Source organism: Apostichopus japonicus, chromosome 6 (genome assembly GCF_037975245.1).
Source record: "Apostichopus japonicus isolate 1M-3 chromosome 6, ASM3797524v1, whole genome shotgun sequence".
Taxonomy (NCBI): Eukaryota; Metazoa; Echinodermata; class Holothuroidea; order Aspidochirotida; family Stichopodidae; genus Apostichopus; species Apostichopus japonicus.
The window spans coordinates 4,697,896-4,712,171 of NC_092566.1; the positions used below are offsets into that span (position 1 = coordinate 4,697,896).

Here is a 14,276-nt window from a genome sequence, read left to right on the forward strand (position 1 = left end):
GCGCTCTGTTAGATAGTGTCGAAAGCCCCCCTACAGACCATTCTCGCCCCCCTGACCAACACCCCTAGCTCCGCCACTGATATCTATAGTTAGGGATAAGACAGGTTGTAACCTTTAATATCAAAGGGGATTATATTTTTCATCTTCTCCTGTGAATTGTAAATCTTGTCTGCAACCTAAAGAGTCCTTCAAGTATATGTGACATGTTTTGGGTTTTTTCGTCTCGGTGCGTACCGCATATTGACGTCATATGGACGCGGTGTTTTACTTTCCTTTTCAGGTCTTTCCACTCACAGCAGAAGATGGAGACGACTTCCCGTACAATATCGCGCGCTGCGAGAAGCTCGATTCTTCAGATGCAGTTTGGGAGAATTTCACGATTCTTAACATCGAATCTGGTTAGTTTTAAAATATACCAAATGAGAACAATTTACTCATATTTTTTTTTCTTTTTTCAAACTTACAATTTGGAAAACCTTACTTTCAAACATTATTATCACACTTATGATCAAACATTATAGTTTTTTTTGAGGAGTTTTGTTCTCCTCTCAGACCTCTCATATAAATAAACTTGTGTCATGGACGGCTGGCCATAGCATTGCAATTCTCGTTGGAGGAATTCACAGCCCGCCATTAATCAGGTCGGATATAAGTTACCTTGCATTTCGGCACACAGTGAAAACTTGAAGTAATACTCATTGTTATTCTGTTTTGGACGGAACTGTTATATATATATATATATATATATATATATATATATATATATTGTGTCTAATATAATATGCATATGTATGAGATGAAGGGGTGAAATAGTTTCATGAGTGTTCAGTTCTGTAAGGGGTACTTTCATAGCATGATTATTGTGTGATCGAGGGCGTCTCATCAAAGTACACCCTCTGTCCCAACTGAAATTTAAAACTCTTTTAGCCTTCAGCTAAGCAGACATGAGCATCAACAAGAAAATGTCATTTTGCAAAAAAGGAAAATCTCTCAACTTTTTATTTTTCTTTCATTTATTTTCCCCGGCCCTTTTCTCTTTTAGGTCGCTGTGAGGTCATAACCCTGGTTCCTCTGTACGCACCCTTCTCCTCCAACGTGGACGTTAAAGTCGTCGATGCCGGCGATGACACAAAGCATTCTTCAGCATCGGTGCTGGTCGTAGTCATAAGTGACGGCTGCTTCCTGACCCTGATTGTGGAGAGTCCGCTGGAGTTTGACGAGGAGGATCTCGGTCCAGGCGATCCTGTGACAGATGTTAGCGTCAACAGCACCTGTACAGGTCCCAGTGATTTCAGCTATGAGATAACACAGCAGAGCCTGGAGGATCCAGATGGTGAGATATATACATACATATACAGGGTTGTGCCCAGGATTATCTGAGTGCAGGGTATAGTGATCGCCGTCCTGGGCGAGGGGGTGTCCCCTTCCCCTTTGAGAAATTTTTCGATTTTTGAAGGTGCTCAGATGCCAAATGCTGGCATTTGTGTAGCTTTTTAAGCACTAACACAAGTACTAGTTTTGCTAACAATTTACATTTTTTATTTTGTTTTTAGTGAAATATATGACGTACCTGCATGGTAACAGTTATTAGTTTGTTTCAAAGAGATTTTACAAGGGACCGATTAAGAGCAGTCAGTAATGTTTCTCGCATGCATAACCGATGCATTATTAGTCTGTATAATTTTGGATTAGGCTAGGCAGCCCAATTTATGTTGAATATATTGTTAGGAATGTCGGGATTTTAGACGAAAATAGTGCTGGGCGGGATTCACGATTTTTAAGACAGTGCTGGGCGGTAATTTTTGGTGCCGGGCGGGGCCGCCCAGTGCCGCCCAGCATGGGCACATCCCTGTGTATGTATATATATCATTTGTTTTTACTCTTTTCATCCTCTGAGGGATCTACAACAACCCACAGAGAATGAAGACATTTTTTAAAGGAAGTTTTTAACTCGTATGTACAGCAAGACAGTGAAGGAAAATAAATGACACAATCGAGGGACCTAAACCTTGAAAAAAAGTTAACAAAGTCGTAATTTATCTACTTAGGAGGAAATGCTTTGACTTTTTCACCACAACTTTTTTTGATTGTTGCTAAAATATTCTTTCCATTTTTTGTACATCCACTATATATAAAGATGTGCGGCCATTGACTTTGTCTGTAACAGTGCTGGCTTCCATGTGGACATATCTTCTTTCTTCTAGTCAGTTTATTCCTGAAGGAGGCAGAGAATTTACAGCAACAATGAAATTACTCAAAAGTGGAATTATTTCACTTACATAAGTTACATATAAAGATACACATGGAATCATAGAATTGCACAAGTATTTCACATCAGCCCTTTATGTTCCTTAGCCTGTATCTCTCATCTTTGTGAATTTCTCATCGGAAAGCGTCCTTTTTTATCCTTAATATAAACTTTAATTATGTTTTATCCTTTTTAGTCAGCCCTCTTAACATCGTCCCATACCCACTAAAATACTAAGATTGACTCAAAATTGTCCCTCTGATCAGTCGGAGCCTCAAAAACCTAAGGTCTGTGTACAAATTTCTCAAAGCTAGTTGATTCTATTCCAAAAATCTAGGAGAAAAATGTAAAACTTAAATGGGTTGACAAAATTGTGGTGATATGAAAGATGTATGTTGCTAATTATCAATTAATGTAAAATACTGTTCCACAATCAAGCGTCTTCTCCCACTCGTAGCCCCTCCCCCTCATAGCCCCTCCCCCTCCCCACCTTTCATTTGCACTTGTCTTTCAACTGTTTTAAGGTTTTTGATGTGTGTGAGTCGAGACATATTGCAAATGTTAAGGTCTCAAATATAAAGTTTTATAAAGTACAGCCTTTTTTTCTTCTCTTTTTCTTAATTAATTTTTTTTGTTTTTTTTGAAGAATGAGAACTCTTGTATATTGAAAAAATGTTAAAAATTGGTATCTTTTGTTGCGCTCTACTGCTTTCAGGATTGATCAGAGATGTCAATGTTTATGAAATCAACGACAAGACAGGTAGAATTTCTGTGAATGCATCTGCCACAGTGATGTTGGGAACTTACACAATGGTAGTCACAGCTTACAACAGTTCTTCGGTTGAGAATAGTGTCAGCGACCTGGTAAGTACCTTGATATCAAAATTTCCATACTGCCGTGAAAGCCTTAAATATGATTTTTTGTCTGATATTTTAGATAACATGAATGGGACATCTCACTTCTAGTAAGAGTGTATATAGAATGGTTCCTTCATGTGATTTAAACATGAGAGGAATTTGTTGCATGTATTTTCCCACCGCTGCCACCGTGTCACACGTCTTTGTGGTAGGGTCCCATCACAAACTTGCTGCCACCAACGCCTAACGTTTGGCTGTATAGAAGAAGGAGATCCCTTAAGGTCATCGAGAAACATGGCCGGGTGATAGAACACGGATATCCGTGTTCACCATTTTCATGATAAGTACGGCAGTCTACTTGAATGAACTTTATATCGAAAACTATATACTTGCAACTCGATCCTATTTTTTGTATGAGAGAGTGTGTGTGCGTTACTATGGATGGATAAAAGTCTGTACGAAGGCGATGGTGACAGCGAGTTTGTGATGGTACACTACCACATGTGGAACATGCCCGACAAACACTAAAACTGTCTGTGACAGGTCACGCTACCCTATCTAGCAGGGTGTCTTTCGTTATAACTGTCTGTGACAGGTCACGCTCCCCTGACTAGCAGGGATATGTCTTCATTATAACTGTCTGTGACAGTTCATCGCTATACTGCCTAGCAGGGTGTCTTCCTTTTAACTGTCTGTGACAGGTCACGCTACTCTGTCTAGCAGGGTGTCTTCCTTTTAACTGTCTGTGACAGTTCATTGCTATACTGCCTAGCAGGGTGTCTTCCTTTTAACTGTCTGTGACAGGTGGGGGATGTATGTCACACACATGTACTACTTATACTTCTTGATAACATTCTATACATGGATAGGTACGAGTATTACATCTTGAAGGCTGCGATTAAGTTCTTCTAAATTTTTGTTATCCACCAAACAGCTTCTCATAACCATCAAGGATATTAACAATCAGTGTCCCTACTTCCTGAAAACACTTCATGAGGGCCTCTATGCAGAAGGAGACAGCTTTGTTTACAGCCTGGACTCCCCCTACAGACTGGAACTCTCGTCGGAGGACCCCGATTCGGTAAGCGAAAAAAGCAGCCTGTCATGATTCAGTGTTACTACCATGTTACAGTATCAACTAACTCTATATTTCGACAGATATGAGTATTTATCTACTACTCTTGATATCGTTTGCCAGACCAGCATAACCGATAAAATGCCATATTATAAAAACTGACAATCAGGAATATAATCCAGACACCTACAAATAAAAATGTGTAATGAGTAATTTTGTAATGAATCTCGGCTCGAATTGAGGATAGTTCCGGCAACATCATTGAAAATTAGTAGTCGTTTACTTTAAAGACCCCAAAGAAAAATGGAAAAATTACGTTGAAACCAGTTACAGTGCTTTAAGAGTTTGCAACACTTGTTTCAGAAAGCCATTCACTTGGGAAGCCCATAAATATATTTAACCAGCAAGCTAGCTAGTACAGCCTGTGAATGGTGAACAGCTGTGAAAAGCCGTCACACATCCGAAGAGCAATGTATCTCGATATCGTCTTGGGGGAGGACAAAATCTCACATCGCAACAACCCTATTGCTCCTTGCAGGCATTCCTGTGGCCTTTTCCTCTTCTCATCCCCCTCCGGGCCCCCCCACTAACCCCACCCAAATCATCCCCACAACTCGCTTATGTTGTTCAATCAGGCATGGTCAGTTTAATGGAAAAACGGTGTTCTTAATTTATAGGAATTCGTCGGAAGTTTTAGCTCTGACTCAACTATATTTACCCCGACAAGTCCGACTGCATCGACGTCACCGAATTTAGTCACAGTGCAACTTGCAGTTGCTATGGGAACAACAGGGAACCACACAATTCAGGTATTTCTCTCTCTTGTTTGTCATATTAATCTTTTCTAGATGAAGCGATCGTAGAGCGGAATATAAGTACCTTAGATCTGTATTTTGAGTTTTAGCAATAGCTTTGATTCTTGCCTCCTCTTTATGGGACCATGCGGTACGAAATTTTGGTGAATTCAACCCAAAATTGCAGGGACTGGGGATGAATGTACCAAGAAGTATTGCAGATGTCCACATGAGTCATATATTGGCATGTATCATATTTACATGCATCTATACATGTACATAAACATAACACTTGCCACCTCCTATGTTTGTAACAGATAATAACTATACACCCAGTGGGGATCATATTTCTGTACTGTACTTCATGTGATGCTTCAAAGCACTCGCACTGACAGTATGAACAGTATGAATATCAAGTATCAGTCAAAGCTAGGTTAGGAACTGTTTGTACTGTCAGTATGAGTGCCTTGAAGCATGATATGAGAGGACAGTATAGAGTGGTAGTAGCAATTAGAATCAGATAAAGATTAGGAACTGTTGGTAAAGTCAGTGAGAGTGCTTAGAAGCTCGTAAGGGGAGGACAGTATAGAGTGGTATTAGCGTGAGGAAATTGTCCCATCTGGGTGATAACTTCATTTTGGATAATGTATATGCATGCAAGAATATAGCACAGTGCATTCATATGAGACACCTGTATAAGATAATACCTGTGCACAGAAGATGAGGGAGGGATGAACTTACCACCAGGCATAGGACCCGTGTAACAGTGTTGCTATATTTAATGGTGTGAAGACTCGCGCAAAAAGAAACGTCTAATGCCGGTAATCTGACCGAGTTTCGAATGAGGTGTAACAGAAGTGTTACACAACACCATCGATCCCAGAAAATACACACACAGCCTGCTACCGTCGGTAATTAGACACTAGTGTACAGTCAGTACATACAGCTGCGGTCAATACCCACAGCACAGTGTACTAACAATACAGCTATGGACATCTCAGGTCCAGCTAAAGATAACAAGGTATCACGTTTCATCACTGTCTGCATTTTGTAGCGACAAGAGAAAAACTTCACTTGCAAGCAACGGAAAGTTAACTTTTTCAGTACGCGTTTTGGGGCGAGTCTTCAATGCCTTTAAGGATATTAAACACATGTCAAAATTTTTAAATATCTTCGTAATACAAGTGTTTATACCGAGTGTAAAATATCATTGTTTTTGCTCCACTGGCAGATTGAAGTAAAAGATAACTCGTTTGGTAGCAGCTGTGCAAATGAAACAACTGTTGACATTTTTGAAGTCAAGCAGGAGGTGCTCAATCCAACATTCAGCGAAGCATCCTATGATGGCGAAGTGAGAGAAAACTCTAAGGAAGGGACCTCAGTTTTGACGGTAAGGGGAAAATGTTGTATTCCTTTTTCTTTCCTTTTATCTATTTAAATGCCTTCCAAATATTTCTTGTGGTGAGGCTAAAGGGAAAAGTCAACAAAGGTATGAATGCTTTTAAATTGACATGCAGTTTCACATCAGAAATCAGAAGAGCACTTTATTTGAGCTGCCTTGGCAATTCCAACAAGATTTTGTATCCCTCAGTGAAAATTACATGCAATCATTGTACACGTGGTTGTCATCCCACTGCTGCCACATATGTAATATCTGTTCGTTTGTGAATAGAAGTATGCTTATACTCTATACAACAGACAAGGTAACAGATATTTATGGCACAGGAATCATTTTATAATGCTGTTATCCCTGTGCAATCTTTTAATCTCTTGTAAATCCAAGGATTATAACAAACAGTTTTTGGTACATGTATCAATTCATCCCACTGCTGCCACAATGTAATATCTACTGTCTTGCAAAATACAAGAAGTTTCATATGAACTCGTACATTGCAAATGAAATGGATGGCAGCTTCAAAAGAGAGTTGTTCTACAGTCTGTTCATTCATATCTACTAATGGTGGGCGAGTTTCCACAAATTAGCAAATCCATCATATGGGTTTGAACTTTCCGATATATGTATCAAATTTATAAATTGACCTTTAACCAGGTTGGAGCAATCTGCAAGTAACAATGAACAAGTTGCAAAAATTCGACCTAAGTAGGAGTTCACAATCCATATTTTTGATAAAATTAAGCACCGGCCTCTATTTCTTCATCTCAGAAGCAAGAAATGACATGAAAGCCCCTACATTTGCAATTCTATCGATCTCTCCTTGTTACTAAGGTTACCGCGGAGAATTTTGACGACAACACCGACGATCTCGTTTACTCGTTTGCTGAACAAGACAATTACTTTACAATCGGTGCATCTTCAGGAGAAATTGCGACAGGGTTACGAGGAATCGATTATGAAACAAATCAAACCTTTGTTAAAGTTGTCCGTGCCGAGGATACCAGATGGGAACCGCACAGGTAAGTTGTTCTAAACTAGCTTTCATTTATTTATAATTTTCCAGCCAGTTTCCATCGTTCATCTAGCTATATGATCGTACATAAGAAAGCCGAATTTCTCTTGAAGTACCTTCCCTACCGCTTCCTGGTGTGGAATGAATCTGTGGCTTGATCCAGTGGCGGAGCGTCCATACAGTCAGGGGGGGGAGGTGGATGCCCCCCCCTGACGGACTCAAATGGACTGCTGGTGCCCTTTTCAGCTTTTTACCACATTTTACTTATTCGCGATTATTGACTTTTTTTATTGCGCTTTCAAATACCTATTGACATTTGTCACATTTTGTTGGTGTAATTTTCTGACAAAATGGCAATGACACCTATTTATTCTTCGTTTATCTGCAAATTAGCAAGGCCCCGAAAGGGTCATTTCCGGCGATCTAGGGAGTATCTTTACTCAAAACAATTTTGTATGCTCCGCGCCAACCTGTGGTGGCGCTCCGCTGAGATAGTGTCGAAAGTGCCCCTACACCAATACCCATAGCTCCGCCACTGGCTTGATCCATGGTCACACATAGTATGTTAAGCACTGTGGCTTCTCACTGGCACCCCCAGCAAAGAAATGGTTATGTAGGCATCGCCAACCAACCAGGCGCTGGAACTTTGAAGCTCAGTTGGTACAGCGCAGACGGGGCTTGTAACTCAGAGGTCGCTGGTTACGAGGCCCATTCCAGCCAAACATTGTCTTTCATCTTTCCACATGAAATACATGATTAAATATTCATGACTTTGTGTCTTGTATTTCACTTTCCTCGCAAGCTCAACACGGAGAAATTTCCTGGTGACATGGGATTTAATAGTTCAATATAAATGCTTTGTAAGTTGTGAGGGTCAGGATAATTTGAGAAGAATGAATTGAGCAGTATTTGTGTTTTATTCGTTTGAGCAGTACATGCTATACTGATTTTGAAGACACCTAAGCAGAACAATTGATGACAGTTGAATTAAAAAAAAAAAGGAAAATTGTTCTGAAATTAAACCTGCAAGTACTATAATTGTGTATTTTCTGTGATCAGTGACATTTATTTGCATATGTTGTCGATCAATGAATTAGTTACATAATACCTTTATTAGTTACATAATATATATGGTTATATATATAGTTACATAATATTAGTTGCATAATATTAGTAATTGCCTGCCATGAGTCTTCTTTTGAAGTCTTTTTCATACACAATACTTTTAGCTGGCCATGAGACTAAAAACCATATATACCATTTAAAGACCAGGAGGGTTGCTCGAAATCAGGACATAAAAGGAAATATTAATTCTCCTCTCTGAAATTTTCTTTTGGCAGTTTTTGCACAAACTTTAGTCACTCACTGAGGTATGGATTACCCAGGCTGACCTAGCTGTTTTTACTTTTTTTTTTAAAAGGGGGGGGGGGGTTAGTGGGGAATTGGGGTGAGTTTAAAGTGCAAAGGCCTTAATGGGAGTTGAATCCAATTAGTTGATTAGAAGATTTCACACTTAAAATTTTCATTTTGTTCCGTAATCCAGCAGCTATGGGTAACTTTTGTCTTTAGATACACTCTTTAATCGTACCATCGTAATTAGCATAATATTGACTTCATTCAGCCCTGTTTGTTTTGTCTTGTCTTGGCTCTTCACAGAATATCAGAGGTCACAGTTTATATTAATGTAATAGATGTGGATGAATACCGCCTACAGTTGGCGAGCATCCCTCCTCTCTCAGTGACAGAAAATACACAGATAAATACTGTTATCTATACAGCTTGGGTGAGTTTTAGATATTCATTCATGTAAAATAGCGCATCGGGTCGACGTTCATGATTCAGTGTATTGTTTCTTCCTTCTTGATAAACCATTAAACTACAAGTGGAGCATTATTTTCCTGTCAAGGGCTCCCTCAGACAGTTTTGTCTACATCTTCCCCCCCCCACCCACCCCCTCACGAATATTTACTTATAGTACTCAAACTCTCAAGAGTTAAAAATTGGGTTGACACTTTTGTTGGCATATTCCGGTAATATAAGATCCATAATGATTTAATCCGCAACTTTTCATTAACTGTAACGCTTTGCAAATTTCCGGAGGTGTTTTCTATTGAACGTGTCGATTACTAATGTTGCAAAATTGCCAAAATTTGATATTGATTAAATGCTGCAATCTCTTACTACCGTGACAGCTCCTACTTGGTCACGATTTCTGGTTAATTTTTTTCTCGGTCCAAAACAAATTCAACTGTCGTTTTATTTTTTATTTTTAACTATTGTTTTAAACTATTGTTTTATTTTTTAGGCAACCGACGGTGATGCCAGCAGTACTCTCTCGTATTCTCTGGCAGACGCAACAAAAACCTTTGGTATCCAAAAAGAAAGGTTAGTAAATTTTTCTGTTCCGCTCTTTAATTGTTGCTCTTATGATCTGGAATTTTGAATGATGCTGTTTTTAATTCTGTCTTTGTCCGTCACATATTCAAATAATAAATGTAGTTTGGCTTTCAGAGAGTAAAAAACTGGGAGACCAATCCTTTGCTTGTTTTAAACTTGTGTTTGTTTCTAAATTTTCGTTTTTTTAAATATTTTGTCGGTTAGCGGTGAAATCATTACTCTCGGGGATTTAGACGCAGAGGTCAACGATGAAGAATATCAGGTTACTGTCACAGTCACAGATGAATCTACGGTTAGTGCCCGACATTTGAATTCTTTTAATAACCGCTAAAGAATCCAGAACCCTAATCCAATCAAATGAGGTAGATTTTGTCGTTCTAAATATGAACTGCTTGCTGCAGATCACATCAGTTGTTAATATCATATTAAAGTAAATATTGCAAATCAAAACCAGAGCTGCACGACTGGGAATTCTTTTTATTAATTTTGCAGCCTGCAAACAAAGTTGTCAAAAATATTGTGTTGTACTGTATTTTAAAAACTGCAAATGTTTATTATATTAGGCAAAGAATATTCATTCCTACTATACAATCACAATTTTCCAAATGCCATAAAAATCCAGTTTTGCCGAACAGACAATTGGGACTTTTAAAGGTATTAAAGATATTCCATACAGCTGATCTGGATCGAGGGTTTGATGTCAATTTACCCATAATTTGTGAAGTGTTATCAGATCATTTGTAAAAGTCACTTTTTCTTTTGATATTAGGATCTTTACTACAGTCAAGTAGCATTTTGTATTATTGACTTTGTATTGACTTTGTATTGTATTGACTTTGTAAGGTCATGAAGACATCTTCAAGATGGAATTTCAGAGATATGGAAAAACAAAAACAGAAAATATTTCAAAGTCTTTTCATTTCACCTTCTTTGTCGCCATCTGGTCCAAGGAGAATTTGAAGATCGTTCTTAACCAAACTTTTCGACTTTTTAAATTTCAATTCAACAGTCTGATTCCGACAGCCAAAGTGTCACCATCGGTATTTCTGATATGAATGACCACGTGCCGGAGTTTAACGAGACGGCATACGACGTCGACGTGACAGAAGAAACCTCAGCGGTCTACAGCGTGACGGTACGACAGTAGAAATTTAACCAGATCTGTATCATGAGAAGGGAAATTAAGTACCACATAATATTCTGAAGAAAACACTTTTTTTGTAACGCATTTCCTGATGGTAAGGTGGGGGTGGGGGGATGGGAGGGGGGTTGGGGGTGGGGGAATCGTGGTTGCTGTTTATTGTACCATGTATGAAATTCGTGAGTGACAAAGAGATCTTGTTGTTGAATTTGGATATTTTCTTTTCTCTTCTCCTCTTCTTTTAAAGTTCAGTTTGATAGCTGATTCCTCCTCATTTTCTTGAGTACATTCAAGACAGAATTCACCACAAATAAATACAATGATTCTCCTTTTTTCTTTTTTCTTTTTTCTTTCTTCTTTTTCTTTTCTACTTACAGGTGTATGCAACAGACGATGACAAGACCACGGAAAATAATGAAATCACATTTTCCTTGGATCACGACCTAAATGGCAGATGCAGTCTTGATCCAGTTCAGGTATGAGGCAAAAGTGAATTTGGAGCAGTGGGGGGGGCAGTGGCGGAGCGAGGGGTATTGGTCAGGGGGGGCGAGATTGGTCTGTAGGGGTGCTTTCGACAATATCTAAGCGGAGCACCACTAAGTCGGCGCGGAGCCTACAGAAATTTTTTGAGTAAAGATACTCCCTAGATCGCCGGAAATGACCCTTTCCAGGCCTTGCTAATTTGCAAATAATGTGACAAATGTCAATAGGGGGTAGATGAGAGCGCAATAAAAAAGTCAATAATTGCGAATAAGTAAAAAGTGGTAAAAAGCTGTAAAGGGCGCCAGCAGTCCATTTGAGTCCGTCGGGGGGGGGGGCATTCGCCCCCCTGACTGTATGGACGCTCTGCCACTAAGGGGGGTGGTGGGGGGTGGGTAATATCCACGTTTATAACATCAAGCTCTGAGCTTTAGAGGGTGTTACTCCTGAAATATGAATTTTACGTCACTTTTTTGTCACTTCCCGATGTCCACAATCGATACGGTCGGTTCCGTCCAACCAACAAGTATTTTCCCGTCCGCCCGAGGCTGCTTTGTAGCTACTCATTTATACTGGGTTTTTCTTTTTGCTTTTCTTCTCTCCTCAGGGAATACTCACTATAAATGCCACGATGAAAGAATTTGACAGAGAATCAACCCCTCGTCATGAGATTGTGATCACTGCAACAGACGGTGGTACTCCGCCCTTGTCAACAACGGCACTGGTACGAAAACAATCGATGGTGAAACAGAGTAACCATTTGTAGATTCATTGGGAAGAAGGAAAAAAGAAAATTAGATGCTTGCTCTAGCCCCTCCCGCCTGCTTGCCTTCCTTCCTTCTTAAGTCCCAAGAGCTAAAAAAATGCTCTCTTCAAAAGGACTCCAAACAAATGGTTGTGGCTGCCATTTAATCCAATGTATCGTGTTAAATGTGTTCCACCATGAAGCGAATTCTTTCGAATTTTCCTTCATTCGTAGTGTTTATAATTTGTTCATGACGAAAGCCAAGTGAAGTCCACGTTCCTCTCCCAGCAATTTGCACTTTAATAAAGCCTATACCTTAACCTAATTAAGTAAAGCCTATACCTTAGCCTAATTTCTGTTGTAGTCAAACTCCCTGACACGATCCAGGTTGATTTATAGTTTGACTATCAGTTCGTAGGTTTTATAAATCGAGCCTTCAGTAAAAGAAAAGAAAAGGTCAGTTGAAAAAGATTCCAAATTTGAGTGGATTGGAAGCCAGCCGACATTTAAGTTTGTAATCCATAAGCCCTTGCCTCTCGGCTTCTCCCACATTTGTGGTCGCTTAAGCGTCGTAAAAATAAACTGCTGATTATTGTTATCGTTGTATCAGGGTGACATCAAGCCCACTAATTTTGATCTCACGCAGAACTTGTTTTCCTAACGTCGCCCATCTGGAAACTCATCTCAACAAAACAATACAATAAAACAGTTTTTCCCCCTTTTATGCAAAATCTGTTTAGATAATCGTGAATGTTCTGGACGTTAACGATAATGCTCCGGTGTTTGTCGATGGCAGTGATGCTGTCGTCGAAATCAAGGAGGAAACAGCCGGAGATGTGATCAGACTCACCGCAGAGGATCTAGACGAAGGGACGAACAGTGAGATTACATACTCCGTAACGTCACAGGATGGGTCTTCAACAGGTGAGTCCCGTAAAACCTATAAAAATGTAGTGTCTTGCATCTTAAGGCAGAACGGCCAGCCTGCGGGAAATGAGTAAAAGTCGCTTATTTCGCACAAGTTTTACACACGTAGCCGATTTTCCACAGCCAGGGACGGGCACAGACTCAGTCCCTCAATGGAGAAGTGCAGTTTCTGGACTCGAATCTGCAGACTGAGACACTTTGAAATGATGACAAAAAAACCCCCCGAAAACTATAAATATATCGGGAACTAGAAGATGAGAAAGATCTATGATCTATGTTCACTTTGTCCATGATGTCTGTTGAAAGGAATTAAAAGAATCCCCACCACTAACCAACCCCGCTTTAAATTACAGTGTTTTTGCACTATTCTACTAATAAATGTCCTGTTCTTCTACTTTCAATTGACCCCTTCTCAATGTTATGCGGGGCAAAAGAAGATGGAAAGATGGTCAAGATCTATTCTTAACTTTGGCCATGTGGTCAGTTGAATAGCATATTGAAATGAAAGAAGTTCCCCCCCCCCCACTACCCAACCCCTCTCTGAATTATAGTGTTTCACACCTTTCTTCTATAAATGAATGTCCTGTTCTTCTACTTTTCAATAGACCTCTTTTCAATCGACGCAAGCGGTTTACTAAAGGCTGACGTTGGGCTAGACAGGGAAGAGACTCCTCCATCATATAACTTAATTGTCTATGTAAGATTTTTGCTTTATGGTATCTTTTCTCTCATTTCTTTGAGGGAGGCAGGGAGGGGGGATTAGATCTTATAATTTTCCACAATTTGAGCCACTTTTTCACTTTTCCAATAATTTTGCAATTGTCAAAATAATATTTTTTTTTTTAATTTTTTTTTAAATTTTGTACCTATTTACAATGCCCAGGTAGCACCACACAAAATTATGTAATCTGCTTTCACTTTTATCTAATATTAATGCATCAATTTTGATTAATACTCTGAACTTAAAGCTTTAATAACCAACATTCCAACATGAATGTTTCCCTGTCGGTCTGGATGTGTTGCATTTTGCGGTAAAAGAACACAGCTGTTTTTGATAACATAGCTATAAAAATTGGGGGGAATTTATAACTCTGTGTTTCTACCATGCACAACCCGAAAAATCTAATCCGATACTTGATTTTTACCACATTTCATGCTGGGAAGAAATAAAGGTTTGCCATTGAATCAAAGCAACCATTGAAA

General features: G+C 39.3%; 1 protein-coding gene across 3 annotated transcripts in view; it reads left to right on the forward strand.

Annotated features, from left to right (window-relative positions):
- Window positions 1-14,276, forward strand: part of LOC139968741 (cadherin-23-like) — a 115,120-nt gene that overhangs the window by 74,146 nt on the left and 26,698 nt on the right. For all 3 annotated transcript variants that reach the window (XM_071973079.1, XM_071973080.1, XM_071973081.1), the window contains 15 exons: window positions 281-398; window positions 1,043-1,333; window positions 2,964-3,112; window positions 4,041-4,187; window positions 4,859-4,990; window positions 6,207-6,365; window positions 7,203-7,390; window positions 9,040-9,166; window positions 9,689-9,768; window positions 9,985-10,072; window positions 10,790-10,915; window positions 11,299-11,397; window positions 12,009-12,125; window positions 12,887-13,070; window positions 13,679-13,770. In XM_071973079.1, the coding sequence (XP_071829180.1) occupies window positions 281-398; window positions 1,043-1,333; window positions 2,964-3,112; window positions 4,041-4,187; window positions 4,859-4,990; window positions 6,207-6,365; window positions 7,203-7,390; window positions 9,040-9,166; window positions 9,689-9,768; window positions 9,985-10,072; window positions 10,790-10,915; window positions 11,299-11,397; window positions 12,009-12,125; window positions 12,887-13,070; window positions 13,679-13,770 (2,097 nt within the window). The remainder of the gene's footprint in view (window positions 1-280; window positions 399-1,042; window positions 1,334-2,963; window positions 3,113-4,040; window positions 4,188-4,858; window positions 4,991-6,206; window positions 6,366-7,202; window positions 7,391-9,039; window positions 9,167-9,688; window positions 9,769-9,984; window positions 10,073-10,789; window positions 10,916-11,298; window positions 11,398-12,008; window positions 12,126-12,886; window positions 13,071-13,678; window positions 13,771-14,276) is intronic.